The sequence below is a fragment of the Agelaius tricolor genome, unplaced genomic scaffold (assembly GCF_023055355.1).
Source record: "Agelaius tricolor isolate 1412-34295 unplaced genomic scaffold, bAgeTri1.0.p SCAF_4, whole genome shotgun sequence".
Taxonomy (NCBI): domain Eukaryota; kingdom Metazoa; phylum Chordata; class Aves; order Passeriformes; family Icteridae; genus Agelaius; species Agelaius tricolor.
Genome location: NW_027269264.1, coordinates 17,017,303 through 17,041,346, shown reverse-complemented (window position 1 = coordinate 17,041,346; position 24,044 = coordinate 17,017,303). Strand labels below are relative to the sequence as shown.

Sequence of the window (24,044 nt, the reverse complement as noted above, 5' to 3'; positions counted from 1 at the left end):
TTGTGTGATACTTTCCCTGGGTGTTAAATAATACAAATGGATGTTGTTGTAGAAAGTCTTATAAAGGTATTTATGCTATTCATATTTCATTCAACTATAGCAACAGAAATTGTTTATGTCTGATATTCTTATTATTCAAAAGGAAAAAACTGAAGGGAAGACGTTTGATGGGTAATTTTCACTGAACACATTGGCCAGTGTTACTCCCAGAAAGAACACCCACCCATTCAGGTTCTTTCATTTGTCTGTCTTTGAAAGCCAGCTCTTTGGATGTGCCAAAAAACACCAAAAGCTTTCCCAGTGCATCTGGGAAGTTCTACTTTTGCTAGTTGGAAATATGATATTCCAAGAATAAGGAAAGCTGACCTGTTCCCACTAATTTGGGGATTTTCTATTTATAATCCCATACAAAGTACAGGATAAGAGGATAAGAGAAGAGGAGTGGTACCCATGAATTTATTGTTTTTAAATAGACACTTCATCAGAGGTGAAGTGAGCTATTGGTCAGTAAGCGCCCATGTCCAGTCAATGAGCAAACCTAAGCTAAAGACTACTTAACTTCTCTCTACTTAAATACTCTCAAATGTTGAACGTTTACAATTTACAATGTGCATTACAATTCTAATGGGAATATGGCCTCTTTTCCCATTAGACATGAATTAAAAGTAAAGTCAGTAGGCACCATCATCTCGTGCAGGGGATTATTACCATTCAGTTGCTTTCTGACTTTCTCGCATCATGGTTCAATTAAGACATGGTCATTTTCGTCTTACTTCCCATATGCAAAGCCAATCATGCCAATGAAAGCAGAAGTCAATAGGTTTCTCTTGTTGTTCCTTTTGAGACTGAGATGAGAACTCTTTTTTTTCCTCAGTAAAGCTATCTTCAAATGAATGCTCAAGAAAGCTTTCATCTAACATGGCCTTTCATCTCTTTTTAAAATTTTATTTTTATGGAAACCTTCTGCGAAGAATACATAAATAACGCCATATTTTAGAAACTAAACACATCTTGAGCATGAGAACCATGAGAGTACGCACCGATGTATCCAAAGGAAATAGATTTTCACCCTGTGCTGAAAGTTTGGAAGACATGATAGACTTTGAAAAATTGACACCTATTTCATAAAACAATATTAAAGGACATAGAGAAATACAGTTTTCACTTTATATGCTTTGTACATTTCCTGCAACCTCAAGAACAAAAAAAAAGTTGCTACAGTTGTATACTAGAGGAATTTGGATACATGGGTATTAGTTACTTTGCTATAGTTCAAATAAAGTTTGAATTAGAAAATAGAAAAGAAAAACATTTCCTAGGAGTCTCCTGTTGTAATTTACAGGTTTATCTGCCTCTTGCATTGTGACCACACAAAATACAGTGTTATTGAAAACAAACTGGAAAACTTCAGGACAAATTTATTACAAACTAAACCAAGAATAAGTTTGGTTCCTAGCATTTGGAAAAATGTGAACTTGCACATACTTCCATGTATTTGAAAGTAAAAATATAAGCTAAACTTGTCCCTATTCAAACTTCTGGTTGAACTTCTGATGCTCTAACATACTTGTTTTAGTGATATTTCAAACCTTAAGCCATATTTGTGGGAGAAAAGGATGACTAATACTGTCTCTACAAATGACTGTTGAAAACTGCTGTTGAATTGCAAACTCTAATTGGCATTGAATGTAATTTAAAAATCTCTCGCTGAAAATGATGTTGATATGGAAGTTTGTTTTCCTAACCTAACTCATATTAGGACCCAGTAGAAGAGCACTAAAATCAAGCTTCTAAGGAAACACAACTTACATGTTAAAACAAATCACAACAGTAAATAGAATACAGTTTTAACTACTAGTTGCATTTAACAATACATTATCTCCTACATTTACATAGTGCAGAATAATGTTTTCTTGACTGCAACTGATTCTTTAAAATTAGATAATTTGGCTTCCATAAATAGTTAAAAGGGGTGCTGTGTAACCGAATGGACCCAACGATGTTTAGACATGGTAACTTCTGAGAGATGCAGAAATATGTCTTAATCCACAGGCATTGAAGGCCATACCATAACACTGAAGTTTAATATTACTTTTGACTCACATAATTTTTGAATCCACTCACATCACCATACTTGCCAGCATTATATAAGCATCAGTTATTTATGCCACAAATGGTGCTCTTTTGATTTTTCTCTCTGCTCTATAAATATTTTCTAGCAGAAAAGTGGGTGCTTTGGCTGTGGCAAAGGCAGTGTGGCTGACTGGCTTTTCTGGCTTTTCCCAGGGCATGGAGAGGCAGGGAAAAGAGATAGACAGATGCACTTCCCTATCCAAGCCCCACCCTCCCTTCAGCCTGCCAGCCCCCACATCTCACCATAATGAAATGCTTAATTTGTATCCATCTGGCTTTCATGGTATTTTCCAGATCTACAATGGGGGCATGCTTTATGTGTGGTTACATAACTGATAGGATTTTTTTTTCTTTCATGGAAAGGATTTAACAGAGTGGTTGCCTACTGACGACTCTTATTACTACATTATTAATACATAATTTTGAACTGTTTTCTAGTAAATAATAAACAAATTTAAATTGCTGTCTACCACAGTGGGGTAACTTGGTGTTTTTGCAAAATGGTATTCAGATTTTTTCACTAGGCAAACAAAAAGATGATGAAACAATTAGGTGAAGGACAAATTTACAGAATTAAGCAGTCTTCAATTCAGATTTGAGTTTGAAAAGAAACAGGAGAGCAACCATGGACAAATATGGCTATGGCAGTAAAAAGAAAGGACAGAATTTAAGACTGTTTCTTTTACCCCAATCTTTTTCTAAGGTTCATATTGACTGCTGCTTGCTCTGAATGATTCACCTGTGACCTAATAAATTTTACCATTAGGATAATTCCAAGGATATGTTACTGGCTTTTTTCTCGTTTTTTTCAACCTTCTGAAATATTACCACTGAAAATAAACACATTCACCTTTTCTCTGCATTCAGCATCCCCAGAAAAGCCATTGTCTGTAATTCAGCCTCTGTATGCTTACAAAATGTTTTACCATTTGTTGCAACATGAACATGCACTTCCTAGAGCTACATATAAAGATACTATTATTTAGTCACTTACAGATGTGTTTCTATAGGACTATCTTGCTTTCTCTTGGTGCTATATTAGACTTTGTTGTTCCAGTGGGGTTTTAATTTCATTTTAAAAGGCAAGCTGTGATTCAGTGCAAGGTTTGCAGAAGAAAAGGGCATGGTGCTCATGGCTGTAGAGGTGTAGAGGTCATCTCCTTTCATTGTGGAGGACATCCGGTCTCTCTCCATGTAGTGGGAAAGAGGACTGCCTGGACTAAATAGGTATTATGGCTTATCCCCAGCAGGCCAGTAAGTACCACAGCAGCAACCAGTGGGATTGGGCAGAGAATTTGAAAGTACAAATGAAAAAAATCATGGGATGAAATGGACATTAATGGGTTGGTAGGTAAAGCAGAAGCTGTGCATGCAGGCAAAGCCTCTCAAGGAATGAATTCAGTTCCTTCCATGGGCAAGCAGGTTTTCTGCTATCTCCAGGAGAGCAGTGATAGTGACGTGATAGTGACTTGGGAAGACAAGCGTCATGGCCCCAAATGTCCCTGGTCTTCCTCCCCTGTCACCCAGCTCTATATATTGAGCATGATGCCATATGGTCTGGTGGGGCCTGTTGGGATCAACTGTTTGCTCCCAGCTTGTCGTGCCTCTCGTGCTTCTTGTGCCTCTTGTGCACTCCTACCCTCCTCACCAGCATGCAGTACGAGGAGCAAGAAAGGCCTTGACTGTAAGCCCTGCTCAGCAATATCAAAACCATCTCTAAATTATCAGCACTGTGTTCAACACTGTCAGGACCCAGGACATCCCTGTGGCTGTCCTGAGCAGCCAAAACACCTGCCAGGGGTCTCAGAGATGCTGGCACAGAGCCCAAGATGCCTGTGGTTTTGATTATGACCCATGGAGCAAGTTACCCACCTTAGATGAAGATCTGCAAGCCACGACAAATTAAGTAGAATGATAGTGAATTTATCATGGGGTGAAAAAGTAGATTTTGGGATTTTTAGAATGGGGATTCAGGGAGGAAAGATGGAGGGATCTGGGCATGTCCAGCATTTCTCCTTCTTCTTCTTGGCCTCTGTCCTCTGCTGTGATGTTGGCACTTTTAGATTGGTTTAGAGTAGAAGCTCACTGTTTAACATAGATGATAGGTATTGCAAAGTAATTGTAAATATTGTACATGTAGTTTTTAGTATAAAGACATAACACCATCCCGGGGGCAGACACAGTGCCTCTGACTGTCTTACTGAGTGGACCTCAGCAGGACAGGAGAAAGAATTTTATAGATAAGATACAAAAAACAACCTTGAGACCGAGAAATGAAGAACTCTGACTCCTTCTTCAAATGCTGGGCTGGGAAAAGAGACTTTCTAACATTTCTTGGGGCCACTCTGACCAGCTAGAGATCCCGACACAGCACAAATCCAAAACACACACCCATACCAGACACTGTGAAGAAAATTAATTCTACCTCAGCCAAAACTAGTCCAAGAGGAAAAAAAAGAGAGCTGAAACCCTGTGGCTATAGAGTGTGTTCTATACAGGCATGTAAGTCATCTATTCAAGGTAAAGTTGTTTTTATCAGGAGTTAAAGATTTGATGAGATCATTGAGGGAGAAGCTATTGCTCTCCTTGTGGAATCTACTGTTGTGATGGTCCAAAGAGCCATGTTAATTAGCATAGCTTAGCACAACCACTCTATATTGCCTTTTCTTTTGAAAATACTTTTAGGAGTCCTTGCTGATCTCAAATTTTCTGGGAAACAGAAAGTTCTGTAAAATGTTAAATTTTCTGGCATTCCAATTTTCTTTGGGTCTACCTCACCCCCCAAATTATAATCCTCCTACTTCTACTTTGTTACAATGAGCCCACTTCACAGGAGACATCTAGCCTACAGGGAAAAACTGGAATCAAATTCATGTGCCTACATATGCAGCATTATTTTATTGTAATTAAAAGTAACAAATAAGCCAAGAATAATGTTTTAGGACCATCCTGCAAGGTCAGCAGCAAGATCTGAGCCAGTAAAGAAGGAAGGCAAATTCCAAAGACAAAGTATCTTTTAATAACAATGAACAGAAGTTGCCTCAAAACAGATATACATTGGGATGAATGGCCCCTCAATGGTCATCCCATCTCTCTTTGAAAGATAATGTAGAACATTCTTTCTCCTCTTACATATTAAAAAAAATATTTGCCATACATGCCTAATGAAAGAAAACCAATTCTGCTTATTTGTTGCTTTCTCTACTGAAATTAATACAAATACAGCAGTAATTTCCATGTGACAGACACTGTCATCCACAGCTTTTAGAGCAACAGGTGTGGAGACTGAGAAGCTGATTTTAGTTTTGGGGTGGATTTTGGTGCTGCATCCCTGCCCTGCTCCTTCCCCTTACCAGCTGCAACATGATCCGAGAACCTGAGAATAGAGATGCTCTTGTGGGATCCATTGTGGGCCACTTGTTGTCATCTGAGTATGAAATAAATATATCAGACTGAATAACAGCTCCTCCTTCGAACTTCAGTTTCTTTATGATTTCATAACCCCTATGACCCGTTATTAAATAATGTACTCAACCAAGATAAATTATAGGAAACAGAAGAGTTTTAATGCTTTCTTTAAACTGCAAATACATCTGGTTAATTTACAGAAGAGTCTGCATCCTTCACAAGGAACACCCTCCATGTATTTTCAAGGCTCCGCTCTCCCTCTTTGCAGTTTTAGTGGAGTTAAACTTTAGATACACTTGAGTATGTGAAATAAATTTGTGGATTAACTAGAAAATGTGCTTCAAAGATGGGTGAACCACGTCAGTTAAATTGCTAGTGAAATAAGTGTGGCAGGTATTCACAAATTTGAATGAGTGTATGAGTTAAAAATTAAAATACTTTCCATTGGGAAACAGGAGTAGTAACCAATGGGAAAAATATTAAAAGCAAGGGAATTTTATAATGTTTCTGGTATTTCTGTGGAATATTCTGTGGAATAACATCTATAAAGTAATTCCTGACTGTATTGTGTAAAACCCCGGACAATGAATTGGCACATCCACTGCTTTGCCATAGACTGTGCCAGAATCAGGACCAAGACCAGTAACTGACAGCATACTGAAAGAAGAAAAAAAAAAAAAAAATAATAAGAATTCATAAGACCTCTTTACTAAAAATAAAAAGCTTTGTGGGCTGACAAATGTAATTACTTCACAGTAACATTAAATTTACATTCAGTGCTCAATATTTCGTCACTGGTTATAGTGCCTATCATTGTGTCTATTTACTTCAGATTGTTAGTGGATCCTTTCCTCTGCTGAATATTAATTATTTCTTGCATATGAAAATAATTATTTAACTGAACAACTTTGGCTGCATCTTCTGAATTGCAAGAAGTTGTAAACTATTATTTTTGACATTTTTTGCAACAGGTGGTAATATAGAATGCAATAGTGGGAAGTTCTGCAAGAACATCAAGAATTTTTTTAGAAATGAGCAGGAATAACAGGATCCATACATTAAGTATTAATTTTTCACAAGCATATAATTCTATCTGCCATTATTTTAAAGCAAATAATAATAAACAGACTAGAATTATTTTGCTTCCAGAATTATTTTGCTTTTTGTTGGCCAAAAGGAGCATCCACTGATAAGCTGTTTTGGTTTGGTTTTGTTTGGCTTAGTTTTTTTTTTAATGGAGGTAGAATTCTTTGTGTGTTTGCCAGAGTATAATAGAAGTAGTATTAGGTAAGGTAATACTGCTCTAGTTCTCTCAGAACTGATTTGTATAGCTGAAGATTTTGGGACATGTTAGCATGTCCTAGCATGTTAGAGTCTGTTTTGATTTAGAGAATTGCCTTTGCAATTTCAAAAAATATATAATATGAATCAAACAAATGCAGGCAACAACAAGACTTCTTCCAAACTTGTGTTAAGATTTAAAACTTTATTTTGAATATTTAGATCACCACAAACATGGAAACTAGTAGACACAAATGACTTACTCAGTTTTGAAACAAAATATTTGCTAAAGAAATTGCAACAACACATTTTCATGACAAGAACATAGCCTAATATGTCATATCTACATATAAAAGTCATGCATTTTAAAGATCTGTTTTGGCTAGATTGTGTTTTCTGGGTGCTAAAATTCACTGTAGAACTTACACGTTTTAAATATTTTGCATAAACATTTTAAACAGGCTACTATAGTCATACCACATTCCCAAATAAAACACAAAATGTAATAAAGCTGTACATTTTCTTGTTCTACCTTATTTTTTCCATATTAAAAAAAATAATTTGATTTGTAATAGCAAAACAAACATTTTAAACCAGCTCACACATATGCAAGATATGTAAAATCTAATAGTAGAAACAAGGATGGCAATGCAAGGGTATAAAATATGCTCTCTTTTGAGTCTGTGGTCCTTGAGTAATATTGCTTCTGTTCTGGCCTTGCTTTGATACATGCAAGTCCATGAAATACTTCATGGCTTATTACATAGCAGGTGAGGAGTCAGCTGGGAACTAAAGGAATATGGTCCTCAAGCCTAAACATTGGCAGGTACTTGTTTTATTTCCATCTTTGCTATACAATTATTCTATTCTTGCTATGAGGCACATTCAAAAAAAAAAGTCCAGGGCTAAATTTCAGCCTGTAATATCTTTGCAGTCAGTACATTTTAAGTAATTTAGATCCCCTATACTGTACTTCTGCAAGATATTTTACTATGTAAATAATTCCTCCAGTTCAAGCAATAATGTTAAAAGGTTCTATATATAGTTTTTATTTTTCTCTTTGAGATTCTGTCATAATTCTATGCTGGCTGCTAAGGCATGTGCCACACATGATGACCTTTGGCACCGGCGTGTTAGCATCTGAGGGCTTTTGACCTCTGTATGTGACCCATTATGCCTTAACATTGATAATTTTTCTGATTTTACAGCTTCATCCATGGAATCCATTGCTGTGATATTGAGCATCATCAGCAATTTTTTTTAAAAAGAGTAAATGTATAAACATTTATAAAAGTCTTACTAAACATAGTGCTTTTAAGTGTTTTGTATCCCTGATGTGGAAATATTTTTTGATCTATTGACAGACTATCAAGAAAGATGCACTTGGCTGTATAGGTCAAACCAGGCTTCTTTATGTGTTTCAGGAACTATTTAAGAATGTGAAGAGACAGTCTGACAAAACACAGAATGAGCACGGGACTGTGACAGAGGAGATCTGCTTTTGTTCCTGGGTCTGTCACTATCCTGCTGGACAATCTATGTGCAGTTGTTTCCTCTCTCTGTGCCTCACTTTCACCACCTGAGAAGTTAAGGAAATGATGTCATTTTTGCAAAATGCTCTGAGATTTATGGAGAAAGGGTGTTTTGTAAGAGCCTGGAATTTACTGTTAATGAAGAGCATTAATTTTTCCATGCTCTTTCCAGTTTTCTCTTCTTAATGCAATAAAATAAACAGCAAAAAAAAAAAATTTGTCTCTTTGAAATCAGTAGGAGTTTCACATTCAATTCTACAGGTGCCAGCACTTCTTCTGACTGCATGACAGAAGTTGTGCTCCTCTCTAGACAGCACTAGTAGCAATTCTTTTGTATGCTATTACTCTACCTCTGAAATATCTGCACATTTGCTAGAAAAGTGGAAGATAAGCAAGCAATAACTTCAAAAGGAACAAGGTAGCAAATTTTAATGCAAACACTGCATTTGAACATCCCCTGGAAAATATTTATAATGCACTAGCATGCAGGCTAATAATATTAGTACTCGACTTAATTTTCCCATGTTTCTTGACATAAACATTTACTAAAAAATATGGTAGGCTCTTTTTATTGGTTCAAAGCAGTTCCTAAGGTACAAATTGAGACTTATACAATTTTAATGTGTCATTTAAAAATTGTATGTGCTTATTTTATCATAGATGGCCTTTGTCATCACTAGGATACATACTTCAGTCATTCATATTAGTTTTTTAAAAAGCTTTGGACAGACATCCAGGAAAGCTCGCAATTTTTTCTTCCCTTTCAAAGGTTTTGAGAAGAGCATTTTCCCCTGACTGGATGTTTAAATAATGTGTTTTCTATTCTGAACTTTGTATTGCATTATAACTCCATTCTGACTGCAGAATATTCCAGATCCTGTAGTGCTCATCCCAAAAACCCCCATTTTAGAGACTCTTGTGGTCACTAACTTCAGATATATATTTGGTTCTATAGTCACAGCAGTTCAAATCAGTAGTTTAAATGGCAAATATAAAATATTTCTGACAATATAAAGGCAATAGACCTCGTAGGGCATGAGCATAAACGCTTCTAGCTGGAATATAGTAATGTAAAGAAGTATCAGTCAGCTAATATGATAATTTGTGTATTATGCCAACCCCACTCCAAGGGTACCACCAGTTCAAAAGACATTGCATTCATTCACTAACCACACCATGTGTTCATCTAACTGGCAGCAGCATTAGAACTGAGTCTCTCCCACAGAGCCTTTTGTAGGCAACTACCCAGTCAGTTCTCCCTGGGGAAGCTTTCTGGTTTTATACATACACCATTCCATCTGGCATTCTCCACAAATAAATGTTTGTTCTTCTGAAATATATTTAGGATAAAAACTCAGGTCGTCCTTGAAACAATGAGCCCAGAAAAGATGATCTCCAACTTACAGGACTTGGCTTTTCCACAATCTTCAGTTAAAACACTGCATCATACTAGAAAGAAGTATCATGCTGGGGGCATAGAGACAATATCTGTCCCTTTTCACTGCTATCCCCATGCTTCCTTTTACTGTGCAACAGTTCATTTATTCAGGTGATCCAAGACTGTCTTATGCACACTCTCCTACCAGTTAGTAATTAAAATGGCATAGAATTTTTCATCCACAGCATTCTTTAAGGAAATGTTTAACACCACCAGCATGTATTTGTATGTTCTAGGTTTCTTTACTACCACTTCTTTGTTTTTCTTCTGATATTACACATTGTTTTCTCTTGCAATTATATGCAAATGCAGGTAATATTAAGTTGTTTTTCCAATCTTTCATATTATGTGAATGATGACAATTCTTTTTTGTAAATTACAAAATAAGGTATTCCAGGACATCTTTTGTTTTCTTCCTGTTATGCTTTAATTGATTGTGAGACTACACATATTTTTATTTTTCCATTTTTTTCAAAGCAATTACAGTACCTTATTTCTTCAATTTCCAAGTATTTCTTTTAAAACAGATACTAATAAATAGGGTCTTGCATGGTTGTTTGCTGTCTATGGGTTTACATGCGTATTGTCAGATGAGACTTCACAGCTGATTCCTGAAAATGCAATTTCACATCACCACACATTTTCCTTTCAGCTTCTCCTTCCTTTTCTGCTGCTTGCTTTTTTTGCCATCAATTTGCAAACTCACAGTCCTGCGTTTCTCCAGGTTTAGCAATTCTTGGAATAACTCTTTCACATTGTGGTTCGTCTTGGCAGAGGTCTCCATGAAGGCACATTTCCACTTCTTAGCCATGGCTTCTCCTTCACTGCTTTCTACCTCTCGATTTTGGTTCTCATCATTTTTGTTCCCCACCAGCATTATTGGAATGCTTTCTATGTCTCCTTTAATCTGACATATTTGCTCGTAGATTGGCTTGAGCTCCTCCAAGGACTGTCGGCTGGTGATAGAGTAAACCAAAATAAAAGCATGTCCCTTAGAAATAGAGAGACGCTGCATGGCTGGAAATTGATGGCTCCCGGTAGTGTCAGTTATCTGCAAAGTGCATATGCTCTTATCACAGCTGATCACCTGCCGATAGGTGTCTTCAATGGTAGGGATGTAGCTCTCTCTGAAAGTGCCCTTCACAAATCTCAAGACCAAAGAACTTTTTCCCACTCCTCCAGCTCCAAACACAACTACCCTATAATCGTTGCTTTGCTCAGGCATGTTTCTCTCTGTGCCACTTGCTCAGCTAGGGGGGAAAACCTAGGAGAGAAAACAACAAAAACAAGGAGAGAGACATTACTACAAGTGTGGAGTGCATGCTGTGATGTCTTTCCCAGTAAGAGAAATAAATGTAATGTAAGTGATGGCAGTTGTACTAATTTAATAAGTCTTGCAAGGGGTTACAGAATTATTTAATTCAGTTGTAAATTAGGGTTTGCAATCCAGTCTGGACTGGTGGCAAAATACCATCTTTGTTGCTTCATGGTTGATTTTTAATTAACATTATGTGCTTCAGTATTCTTCCTACTGTACTAATATTAACATGACTAAAAAGTTGCATCTGGGAATTTCTACATGGCCTTGACTTGAACAAATTGTAGAAAGGGAATTATCCTTCTATATCTTAAATAGATCTAAAATAATAGTCAAAACTGATCACTGTATGACAGTCAATTACTCTGAATATTCCAGCTTTTCAATAGCTAAGGAATTTATTCCCACTATGACTAGACTACAGTTCTAAATGACAACTAAGATGTATTTGTGGATTATTCAGCAACAGCACTTATTGACCTTTGTTTTTAACTCCATGGGAGCACGTGTCCCACTTCAGTGTGTTTTGCCACTGGCATTTCAGGTCAAAGAGCACATTTTGATAAACTCAGATTGCTCACATTCAGTCTCTCTCTTTATTCCAATATTTATCTTGCAGTAGATGATATTTGACACTAGACTAGCTATACTTATCAGAGAGGCTCTGCAGACATATTCGTAACATTTTTAGTGGCTTGTATTGCTAAGGTTGGCAAGGGCATATGTCAAAGGTCACAAAATTCTGTGATTCCTGCAGTCAGTTGCCCTTGACAAAATCCATCTGAGTATATTCGGACCACAAATATGGAAGTAATTTTTAAATAAGAGAAATGGTAAAATATTCACATGTTTACAAGCTGTAGATGTTTTAGAATTCATTTAAATAAATTGAAGATTAATTTGTCCTCCCATCAGTAGCAGCTCAATGTGTACATAGCATATCAGTACACATAGTCTTTGTATATTTAGTAAGATTTAAGCAAATAAACACTTTAAAAATGAACCCTAAAAATTAAAGAAAGCATAGGGTATTGTGACTCTTCAGACCAAACTGTTATATATAAGGGGTACTTATGGAAAAAAATGCAAAATTTGCTGCATCTGTATTTGTTCTGAAGAAAATGGGCAGGCTTTATAGGGAATTTTGCCCAAGTGTCTTAATGGCACCAAGTGATTAAATTTGCCTGTTGTAATTTTGCTTGGGCAGCAATAAATCTAGAGCAACCCAAAGAATTTCTTCCCTTTTGAAAGCAAGCCTTCAAGCTATTTCTTCAATGCAGCAGAAGGAGTCACTGCATTGCAGGGGGTGATTTTAAGTTACCTTTTACCTGTCTAGCAGCAAGACAATACTGATGGTTTAGAGGTGTGGATCTTAGTGGACTTTCCATGCCCTTATTCTTGTTGCAAGCTCATGCCAAATTTTCTGTTTCTGCATTTTGATGCAGTTACTCATTATGCCAGTTAGGCTTAAGCTACGGCAATGCATGCTGCACTAATATCTTCAGTTTGTTGTTCAAGCGTATCCTGATGTAGTTATCTTTCTTTTACAGGGCATCCTATAGTGTCCTAATTTTAATGTCTGAGTAAGCTGAAAACATCTGTCCTTACATAATTTGTTGGATGAAGGAGTTGTACTTCCTCATCTGCCATACCATAGGCAGAATAACCAGTGCTACTGGGGATGCTGATCCTGAGGCAAAGTGCAGAGCTGCCACAGCTCTGTCTACCCAGCCTGGCTTCAGGCAGAAGGCAGCTTCACCCCTTCAATCTCTCCTGTGCTACATTCACTGTCACTCTGAGAGGCTTGTATAAATATAGGAAAGATTGATAAATAAGAGTGTTCATCCTGAGGCACTGAAGCAAAATTGTTTTTCTGACAGCAGTATTGAAGGAATGGAAAGAAAAGGTAGCCTCAGAAAAAATGCTCATGTATGTGTTTATGGAAGATGCAAAACCCTCTGAGGAACAAATAAAATGAGTGAGCAGCTCATTATGTTAAAATGAAAGGAAAAAACATAGCTGGAAAAAAAAATGAGGAGAAGAAGCTAGCATAATGCTGTTCCACTGAGAATAAATCTGTATGTAAGAATGGCAGACATGCAAATTTGGAACAGTCTTAGAGCTTACAGTTGTGGATGTCTGCACAGAATGAGTTACCATAAGAATTATAGTTTAATAATTTCTTGTAAGTAAAAAGGCAAGAGAGCAATATCTGCAAATTCCACTTCAGAAGCAGCTTAAGCATTGCACAGTCATATTACACGTAGCCTAGGAGCTACAGCGCTAGGAGAAAAAATGCACTGTGAAAACTTTTACTAAGAAAATCAGTGAAATGTGGACTAGAAAAATACAATTTTAAAAGCTAGCTGACTGTACTCCTGCTGTATACTCTAAAAATACTCAGAAATCTCCAAGAAAACTGACACATCCAGTAGCCCAATAAATAGAACAAATTTAAGTGGGGCACTTAATGGTCTGAAGTATTAAGCATACAGTAAAGTTCTAAGACATCCTGAAATAGCATGGTAACAATCTTCAAAACATAGCAAGTTGTTGCAAAGACGAAGAGTGTAGTGAAAAAAAAAAGAGGCTATGTGCTTGCATTGTAGAACAAATTCACATTAGACAATAGGAAAACTTCACAGTGGTAAGAATAGCAGATCTAATGTGTAGGGAGATTTTGTAGATATTCTTCAGAGATTGCCATAGTATCAAAGGATAATTCCAGCTGGCAGAGACCTGAGTAGTTTCTGGTCCAGACTGCTTATCACAGCTGGGTCAGCCATGACACTGGAAAAGGTTGTCTATCCTGTACAGATGTGAAAATCCCCAATCTTTCCCACAGTCTCTCTGGGAAACAAACTCTGATGCAAAATTACCATCAGGATGATTTTTTCCCTCTTATTCCTAATCTAAGGTACTCTCTCAAGCCATACCTGTTGTCTCTCCTCCCAGCATCTACTGTTGTGAAGAGTGCAACTCCACCTTTTTGATGGCTTTTCTGTAGGTGTCGAGGGCTGTGCTTTGCTGTCCCTTGAACTTTGCCTTCCCCGGGCTGAGCTGGCCCTGGTCCCTGAGCCTGCAGGGCAGGACAGCGCCCAGCCCCGGACCCCTCGGTGCCCCACCTGCCCTTGCTGCAGTTTCTCGGCTCTTTCCCGGCTGGGGGTGCCCGAACCGGACAGGCGGCATTGCTGCTGTCCCGTGAGCGCTGGGCAGGGGGGATTGTCACCTGCCTCGGCCGGCTGGCCCTGCTCCTGTGCATACAGACAGGCGCAGGGGGATTTGCTGCCGCCGGGCCACTGCCGAGCATCACTGTGACCATCACCAGGACCATGACCATGACCGAAGCACCAGGACCTTCTCTACAGAGCCACTCCTCCCCAGCCAGGGTGACTGCAAAGGAGCAGTAACCTCAGTAAGTGTTTGGTCTGTGAGTCCTGAAGATCCTCAGTTTTGCCAAAATAAAAACTACAGATTTTTATATATTTTTCGTGCTCAGGAACTAAAAAAAAAATACAACCCCCCCTCTCAAAAAAAAAGCTCACACAAGTCTTTATGATCACACACAGAAAGAATTCCCCAAATGTTGTTTATAATTTTTTTTGTGTTCTCTATGTGGCTCTGCTCACGGAATCTCCTGCAGGGACAAGCATTCAATATGAATGGTTGGACTTGCGCACAAGTGTTCATTTGTTAATGCTTTTCATACCACCCTCTTACCTTACTGATGTTTCTTTGTCTTCAAATGTGTTAACTGAAACACACAGGAGGACAAAATAAAGTATGGCATTATTTAATCAGCTTGTGGTATTATGGCCAGTGAAGGTATGGAAAAATTAATTTTAAAGTCTGATTTTTCTGTACAAGATCATTTGTGATTCAGAAAACCAGTCTTTCATAATCTGCACAGAAAAAAATATTTGCTTTTTACATGTTAGAATGGATTTATTCTGTAATGAAGCCTCATTTGCTGCCTTTTCTGCTTTCACAAACTACAACAGTGAAAACCTATCTCTAAAGTGTCAGTTTATCAACACTACACTTATTTGAAAAGCCAAAGCCATTTTCATAACATACATTCATACCATTCATTTTGAATTGTCTGACTACAAAGGTCAGCAATGAGTCTCACAAAACAGTGAGTCTGTACCTCTGCTGACTTAGCTATGTTTCCTGCAGATACTTCGCCAGCACAAAGCTGGAACTGCTCTAGTTCAGCTGCTGCAGGTGAGCTTGATGGCCTATTCACTGGGGCAACATATTTAACCACTGCCTCCAGTTCCAACTTAGCCACAGACCTTTATGTTAGTCTGCATGCTTTCCCTAGATATTTCTGATATGCCAGGTGAAAGAATTGAAATGTTTTTCTGACAGAAGGAAACAGTCCAAGGTCTGAGTAATTATGACATAAACTGACTTATTTAATTATATAGTGCATTTTATTATTAAAAATATGTATTTTAAATGTCTAAATAAAGTAACTCATGTTACAGATTATGCTCTTCATAGTTTAAACTCCTAACGTTCATTGGCTGTTTAATTAATTACATGTGAGTATATTAGCTTTTAAGAAATCATTTATACTGATCCTTTACTTAGCCACTGCACCTCCACAGCTCTCTGTAATCTTTAATTGGATTTTTTATAGTCTAACTTTTTTGTCAAATATACTTATGACTTGCCTGCCATGTGGATATTTAGGCTATACAGCATATGCAATAACAGCCAAAAGCTATAGAAAGCCTGAAAAATAACTTCTGAAAACTAATCTACTTGAGTACTTTTAGAGCAATATGAGATTAGAACTCGCAGCTGGTGAACTCTTTCAGTTTATGCTTGAAAATAAGCACAGAAAATAAATCAACCTATCTCCAATGTTTCCAGTCTTGGGTTTTGTTGCAAAAGATTTTCACCATGTTTGCATTGTTAGACTACCACAAAATGTCACAAATTGTAAGTTTAGTTGATTTTTTTTTAACTAGATTATATCTTTTAGTGTTGCATTCATTTTAAAAAACAGTGTGATGTTGCCTTCGCTTTCTGGAGTCAGAGGCTTTGATTACATCTTAACTGATCTAGTTTCTTTAGGTCTTACGATGTCCTACTGAGATGCCAGTCTGATATGAAATTCAGCAGTTGTCAGATGCTGTGTATTAATTTCCTGATTTTTTTTTTTCCTCAAGTAAAACCATTTCATGTCAGTCATGTATTTTTTTTCTTTTTCTTTAAGCTCTAAGGCTATGTCTCTGTTTATATTGTCATTGTTATTGTGAAAAACCAATAAAGTACAGGCAATACATTTAGTTCAAAATCTTGCCTCAGTTTAAATTAACAGTCCATGAGGCTAACCAGGGATGACACCATGACACAAAGATATGAGGTGCAAGGTGAAGGATCTAGCTATAGATAAGATGGATTGCAGCAGGACTGTAAGATCAATGTCCATTTCCCAATATCAAAGGTGAAAAATGTCACATTATTTATATGAAAGAGGAAAAGAGCTTGCAAGGATCTTTTTCTTGCTGTGCATATAAAGAGACATTTCTCAGGGAGTATTTTCACCATATCTGCTAATGAATATGCACTTTAAGAATGGGGACTTTCCTACTTCCAGTGCCTTCATCTGTTAATATCAGACTTGGTTTTTCATTCTATTCCTTCACGTGTATTATTTGGTCTTCTCAAGTCAAGGGTAAGTTGGACACATTTGGAGACCAAATGATAACTGTTAAAAAAACTTTTTCCTACAACATGAGGTTCTAATCCATAGGGAAAGAACTTTTTTATTCTCATGTGAAACAAAATGTTCTTTGAAAGTCTGCTCTTTGATGATCAGCTAGTCTAAATCATGATTTTTTTTTTCACTGCATAAATGCAGTAGCACTTTTTATTTATGTTGTTCTCAACAACAGTTGGAGAGAAAAGCATTTATAGCAATTCTTTTCAGCTATAGAAAGATGACCAGAGAGATTTCCTTAGAAAAATGGCATCTTCTTCACAAAAAAAGTACTGTCAGAAACCTGCTGATTTTATCTGACACATTGTCCTTATTGTGAAATTTGCTTGATTATCTGAAAGTAAGGAATAAAATCAGACATTTTTATTATTCAATGTATTCATAGAAAACAAAAATTCAAACTAAAAATTCAATTTGTTTAAACCAAAACAGATTTCATTTTAGAGTTAGGTTCTCTACAATGTTGAAAACATTTCAATTTGCATGGAAAATTAATAATTTAGAGTTCTTAAACTGAAATTAACATCACAAAGTCTTTCTGAGAGTTCCCTAAGAGGTTTTGCGGGTTCCCTTCAATATCCTGGCCTTACACAGAAGAGAAATAGAAAGGATAGGAGGCTTTCAGACAAATATTTTTGCATTTTTTTTCTGTATTTACATGAGACTATTGTCTTAAGAGCAGCTGTATGTAAAGGAGGTAGAAGCCAGCCTCTGTGCTGTCCTGTAGTCATCACACTTATGTTGAAAATCTCATTCCCACAAAAATGCCTTTTCAAAACTTGAAACCCTTGGTAAAAGAAAGAAATTATTAAACCCTTGGTAAAAGAAAGAAATTATGAAACCCTTGGTAAAAGAAAGAAATCCCCCATGCACAGTTGTGACTGTATGAAAATCTTTACTTGTTCTTTGGCTAACATATGGCTAGCAGATGTTGTGGCAGAAATAGTTTTGCTAGGCAGGAAAGAACTGGAAAAAAGAAAGGGTAGAGACAAATAGACAATGTTTCCTGTAGGAACAACAGATAGCATGGATTTTTGGAATTGGGCTTTACTAAAGTGGCATTGCTCGTCGAAGACAGCAGGACTGGTGGCAGAAGAATGAATGACGCAGTAGGATCTGTTGATTCCCTTCCCTGATGAGGGTTCATGTGCAGAAAATGAAGAAGGTGCTGGACCTGATCCAACAAAGAGCTCTACACATAGGGACACACTGAAATTGTTTGCTCTGCTGTTGCCTAAGAGCTCTGTTACCCAGAACTAACTCTTTTGCAACAGATATGTACTAATGAACCATTACTGTAAAACAAGATTCAGCATCATTGAACACAGTTACTGTGTGAAAAAAACAAAAACAAAAACAAACAAAAACAACAACAAAAAACCCAAAAAACCTTACTTTCAATTAGCATCAGAAATATTATGCTAAATTTATCCAGGATGGACAGGTGAATACATTTACCACATTAAAAAAACCCTCACTTTTGTGCAGAACCAGAAATATTATTCTAAGATTATCCAGGGTGCATAGGTGTCCTGTCGGTTGTTACTTCCTATTTAGTGGCTTGGTTAATCTTAAAATTTAAAAGGGAGAATTTCATGAGAGTTCCTGTCTAAATTCAGGCTTTGCTTTAGGCATGCCAGATACTTTCTTGATTTATCTACTTGAGTATTTAGGTTGACCAGTGTCTTAATCTCTAAGTGCTTATCATCAAAACTCAGAAACAAATTTCTCAGAAGACTTTCCATATGTGTAGTTAGGTAGTCATTAATGCACACATAGAAACAAAAATGTCAAAAAAACAGAATTCTATTTAGCTCCCTTTGAAAGTGCTTTTTTTAAAGTTTCTTTCCCCAAATTAATTAACCAAATACAGTAGTTTTTCCTCAGTTTTCAATTGATTTAACTTAATGAAGGAAAGATGGAAAGATAACTAAAACATCATATGTGTGCCTTTCAACAAGTAAGACATAATGCCATTGGACAGAGCAGTATGATTAGAAACCAGAATTTATCACACCTGCAAATGCAGGATCAGAGACTCAGTATGACTTTTCAGCCCCTCTGGTTTCTAATAGTAGAATCATTTTTGGTATTGAGCAACGGCTTTACATGTTTCGTGAACTTCTGCTTCTCCAGCTGTACACTCAAAAAAAAATAGGTTCTGACTTATGGATCTCAGTATTGTGAAATAAAAATCCCAGCGTTGACCAAAAGCTATTTCTGTATAAATATGTATATTTACACAGAAGAATTGTAAATTCATGGAAGACTATTTTCCATTCATCAGAGGAAACACTGAAGACTGGTGGACATTTTGCCTTTTATTGTAGTTCTCAATTCCATAATGTTAATGTAATTTGAGACTACTTATGTAAATCTTCTATAGAAGCAAAATTATTAAAGGTTAAGTATCTTTTTATGACATAACTCCTGGCATTAATTTTCCTTGTCTGTCTTGGAAGGATAGCTAGATTGCTATCCTGACCACTGGAATATTTCTGATTTCACACCCAAATAGTATTCCATTCAAAGCAATGGCTTAAACAGAACATTTTGCCACTAGCTTGTTGGCGAATAACTTGGGAACAGGTTAATGCAGTGGGTTTCAGGACCCAAAATGATCCCTGATAATTAATTAAACAATGTAATACAGTCGTTGATATGTTTCCAGACCCTACTAAGCAGCCTGTTCTTCTACTGAAATTTTTCTGCAAATCTGAATATTTTGAAGACTAACAATTAAATTATAACTGTGGACTACAATATAGTAATACCACCTTTCTGATTGTTTATAAATGTTCAGCACTCCAACTTGCACTACTTTCAATTCTGAAATAAGACAAGTAGGTTTAGCCTTAATAGAATTTTTTTCTAGATGCATGTTTCTTTTCCTTGTAGTATCAAAAAATTTTATAAAAATTATATTTTGAAGATAAAAACATACTGAGTAACACACTATAAGCTTTACATGTACAGACTGGGAAAGTGGTAATGTTATTTATTTGGGTTAACTACAATACTTTAGTTACTGATAGTAGCTAATATTTGATTATTTAAATAATTAACTCTTTCAGAAGAGATAAAATTTGTCAGCTAAATTTTCAGGGAAGAATATAAAAAATAAACAAGTAAAAATAAAAGAAGGGCAAGTGTTCTTTTCTTAGCTTCAGATTAATTATAAGAACTACTGGGCATTTTGGAAATGAAACAACAAAATCCAGTCCACGAATGGATTTGCCCTTTTCATATGGTTTCTTTAATATATACATATTTTGAATGAGGAAACTGAAAGGCTGACGTATCTTCAGTTTTGAGAATCCTTTTCAGATTCAGCTAAAACCAATTTCATTATCTGCAGTCAGGCTGATGCTGACTGGATTTTCCTGCCATAGCATATTGTAGACATGCATAGCCAGAGACACTAATTTTAATCTCAGATAGAGAAAATCAACATTCAACTTAAAGTTATTTCACCAAGAGGAGGTGCTCCTGACCTCAGTGTGAGTCAAAAGTGCATTTGTCACAGACTTGACACACACTTTTCCACATTTTCTTGTCTTTCCTTGATACCTATCTCAAGAATTATTCTTTTATCAATACTTTGTGATTGAAAATTAATCAATATTTCTTTTCTCAACAAGGTAAATGAGAATATTTTCTGCTTCAATTAGTATGTACATCTGCATAGACACAGGTGGTCTTTTCCACTGCTCTTCCAGCAGTAAGGTAAGATAATTTAATGCATGTTTTAATTTTAATGTCACAATAAAAATGCAGTCAAAAGTAACTGTTTGATACTTGGAAACATCTGTATTTAAAGTTAAAATCCCAAAAGGAAAAGAAAATTTCTAGAAATATTTTCTCTTGGATATTGGTCATTTTGGATATTGGTAATTTAGAAAGGAAATTTATATTACTAATATCCATGTTTTACAAAATTGCCATTTTTTCTTCCTCTATTTAATATTGATTATTGCTCAATTATTCATGGTAATCTAAAATATTAAGGGGAAATTAATAAAAATTTGGAATCAGTCTAGATACCAAACAAAATGTCCCACAGTGAATACTGTTTCAGCTTACATGTACAAATGTCCTGATACTCGCACTAAGTTTGGGAGAGGGCATATTCAAATGCAGCTTATTATGTATTACAGAAGAATTACTGAGGAACACTGTGAATTGAATGCAATCAATGTAGAAAATAAAACCATTAAAAAAAAAAAGAAAAAATATAAGTTTATAACCTGAATAATGAGAGAAAAAGGGAATATGAATGAAATTGGATGCAGTCTTTCTGTAGGAGCATCTTTGAACCAGAATATTATTTATTGCACACTTATTTAAAAATCTAGTTTTGGGAGCAATAGCACGTACTCTGTCACAATGAAAGTCCAAGTCTGATTTTTCACACATGATGCTGGGATCTCTACATGGGCAGCTGTGTTAGTTAGCACAAAAGAAATCCAGAAAACAAAGTTATCAGGTTATCCTCAAAGGAAACTAGAAACAGTGTTAATAACGACTTCAGGACAGCAGTATCAGTTCATGTACAGCCCACTATTTTTATTGGCACTACAGAGACTGCAATGCTGGTGTAATATAATCATGACCACTTGGCCAGAAGGAGCTTCTGAACTCCAATCAACTTCCTAAGAGCCCTGGTCTGCACTGTGAGAAAGTGATATTACTCAGCCTGAGGTTCATCAGTGCTTGTGAGTCTGCTGGTGTAAAAAATAGTGCAGCACAGAGCAGAAATATGCTTTCATCTGACTGATGTGAGATACCTGGAAAACTGTATTTCCGAAGATCTTCACTCACTTGCAAAGGGATTCCTTAGTGCAGGCAACTTCCAGAGAAAAGTAAAAATGGTATTCAGTACTGGAAGAGACTTTCTGGATTATCAGATTCAGTGCTTTGCCTTTGCAGGCAACCATTTCACATAATCCCTTCCATCAAGTTACAACTAAAAGGTATTTAAAAGGTTTTCTATGTATTACTTCAACTAGAATGTAATTTAAGAACCTTGCTGCTCTAATGGTTTGAAATCTTCCAGCCTAAGTGCATTCACAGCTCATTTATACCAATTCATTCTCCTCTCTTACCAGGAATAAGGATAAATAGCTGCACATCACACTCATTTCTCCATATCCATGGGACCATGGATTTGTAGCTGTGTGGTTGAACTTGTTCCATGTTTGTACAGTTCTTCATGCAAGAGCCTTAGATTTGCTGCGTGTGGTGTGAGAGAGAGCATGAAGCCTGGAGGAATATCACATTTCATAGCTCCAGAACAATGGCACAAAACCCATTCTGCATGAATTGGGTACTACTGCGTTTATTGAGGACAGACTGGCCCCAGAGAGCAGCTCCTGAGCATAACTGAAGTCCATTAGTGAGAAAAGTAAAAAAGGGAATGGGAGGGGGGCAAGCCAAGATAGCCCTGTAAAAGCCAGAGTTAAATATGTTGAGACCTGCAAACATTCTAGATAATGGTAAACTGTAAATCTTGGCAAAGATACAACAGCAGTCAGTTTCATCAGCCTTGTCTGCCCCAAAAGGAGTGGGGTGTACACAGCTGTACACAGCCTACACAACTGTATGTGTGTGCATTTATAAACAGGCATATATGAGTCCTCTCACTAGGTACTCATAAGAACAGGACATTCAGAAAATTCTTTAAAATTAAAATGCATCCAATTTTGTTGCTCCATTCTGTGTTCACCCTTCTGTGTCCAAGTGGTGCAGCATACAGAGCATCCCACATTTCATGGGGAAGATAGAAAGGGATAAAGTGTTATCAAATCTGATTCAGCAGCTCTCAGGCACTTGAGAATGGTCTTTCATGATTTATTTTCTTTCATTCAGTTGGACGAGGGACAATCTACTGGGAAAAAAATCCTGCCTGTCAGTGGGATGCTGCAAAGTTGTATCCGTCTTGGAGAAAGAAACACCTTGTGTTATTTTATTCAGACCCCACATTTTTATATTCTTCTATCAGTTAAGTTAAAATGTAGCTTTCATTTCAAAGAAATAAAAAATTAATCTCTCCTTAAGCCACTGCAGTGGCAGTTCTATAAACTAGGGCAAAATTCAGCACATTGAGTTTTAATGAAAGTCAGCTTGAAAAAAAGGTCATTACTAGCATCCCAGCACACAGAAAAATGATTATTAACTGGCCAGTGTGTCTATGACCAGCATCTGACTTCCTTGCTAGCCTCAGTTTACAGCATGCCATGTTCTCTACATAAGATATTAGCTTAGAGCATATCTTGCAGTTGTAACTCAGGCAAAACTCTACCGACTTCAGAGGAAATTCTGCCCGAGTGAGCATTGTGGATTTTGGCTGAAGAAAAGGAAGACCTCGAAATTCCATGCAAAGCTTTGCCTTTTGTGCAAGATAGTGTAGAAAAACAATGGAAAGAAATTTACCTGTGTAGGAACAGAAAGCTTCAAACGCTCTTCAGTTTCTGTCTGTCATTGCACCAGCTCTTCTCCCTCTCTGCCCTGGGCTCCCTCCACCAGAAAGGAGCCCCTCTCTGAAGCGGGGGGCTGTAGCTCCGCCGCCCGCAGCTTCCCTGCCCCGGCGCCCAGGGCTGGCTGCTGCCCGTCCTCCCTCCCGCCTGCCCCGGTACCTGGGTCCTGGGTAACGCTCCTGCGGGCTGGATCGCAGCCTCCCTCCTTCTGCTTTTACGGGCGCACTGACTCCAGCCTCTGCTGGCGCTGCTGCCTAAATGGCGACTGCAAAGCTCATCTAGGCTTTTAACTGCCACCTACTGAATAATTGTGGAATATATGTATGTGTGGGCAGATGTACACATAAGCTGTAATGTTCTGGTTCTCTCAACCAATGTAGTAGATTTTTACAATTAGTCTCTAAAGCCTCAACACACGCTCTAGTTTATCATTTAAAGCTGTAGATTACATTAACCTGAGCTCACAATTCTCTATTTCTTTCAGTTCTGAAACAGAGAACAAGCCTGTCTCTTTAAGTTAAAAAAGCTTACAAAACCTTTGGTGAGGCTAATCCCCAGGGCAAAAAACAGCATAGCCCTATTCAGACCAATGGAGCTGTGCTGATTTTTATTACTTGGAAATTTAATCCCTTAGGTCTCATATTTATTCACAAAAAACCCTAACCTCCCCCCCCCCCCCCCCCAAAAAAAAACCAAAAACAGAAACAAAAAACAAAACCAA

General features: G+C 37.1%; 1 protein-coding gene across 3 annotated transcripts; it reads right to left on the bottom strand.

Moving 5' to 3' along the window:
• Positions 1–7,007: 7,007 nt before the first annotated feature.
• Positions 7,008–23,689, bottom strand: DIRAS2 (DIRAS family GTPase 2). 3 transcript variants are annotated; one of them, XM_071424745.1, is made up of 2 exons: positions 23,483–23,689; positions 7,008–11,056 (listed from the first exon to the last, which is right to left on the bottom strand). In XM_071424745.1, the coding sequence occupies exon 2, from the start codon at positions 11,015–11,017 to the stop codon at positions 10,418–10,420; it is 600 nt and encodes a 199-aa protein (XP_071280846.1). In that variant the 5' UTR covers positions 11,018–11,056; positions 23,483–23,689; the 3' UTR covers positions 7,008–10,417. The 3 variants fall into 3 exon arrangements, with proteins under 3 accessions (XP_071280846.1, XP_071280847.1, XP_071280848.1); XM_071424746.1 differs by lacking the exon at positions 23,483–23,689 and adding an exon at positions 23,280–23,476; XM_071424747.1 differs by lacking the exon at positions 23,483–23,689 and adding an exon at positions 21,635–21,658.
• Positions 23,690–24,044: the final 355 nt, after the last annotated feature.

Excerpts from the sequence above, each read along its gene's own strand:
- DIRAS2 (XM_071424745.1), bottom strand. The coding sequence starts at position 11,017 with ATGCCTGAGCAAAGCAACGATTATAGGGTAGTTGTGTTTGGAGCTGGA.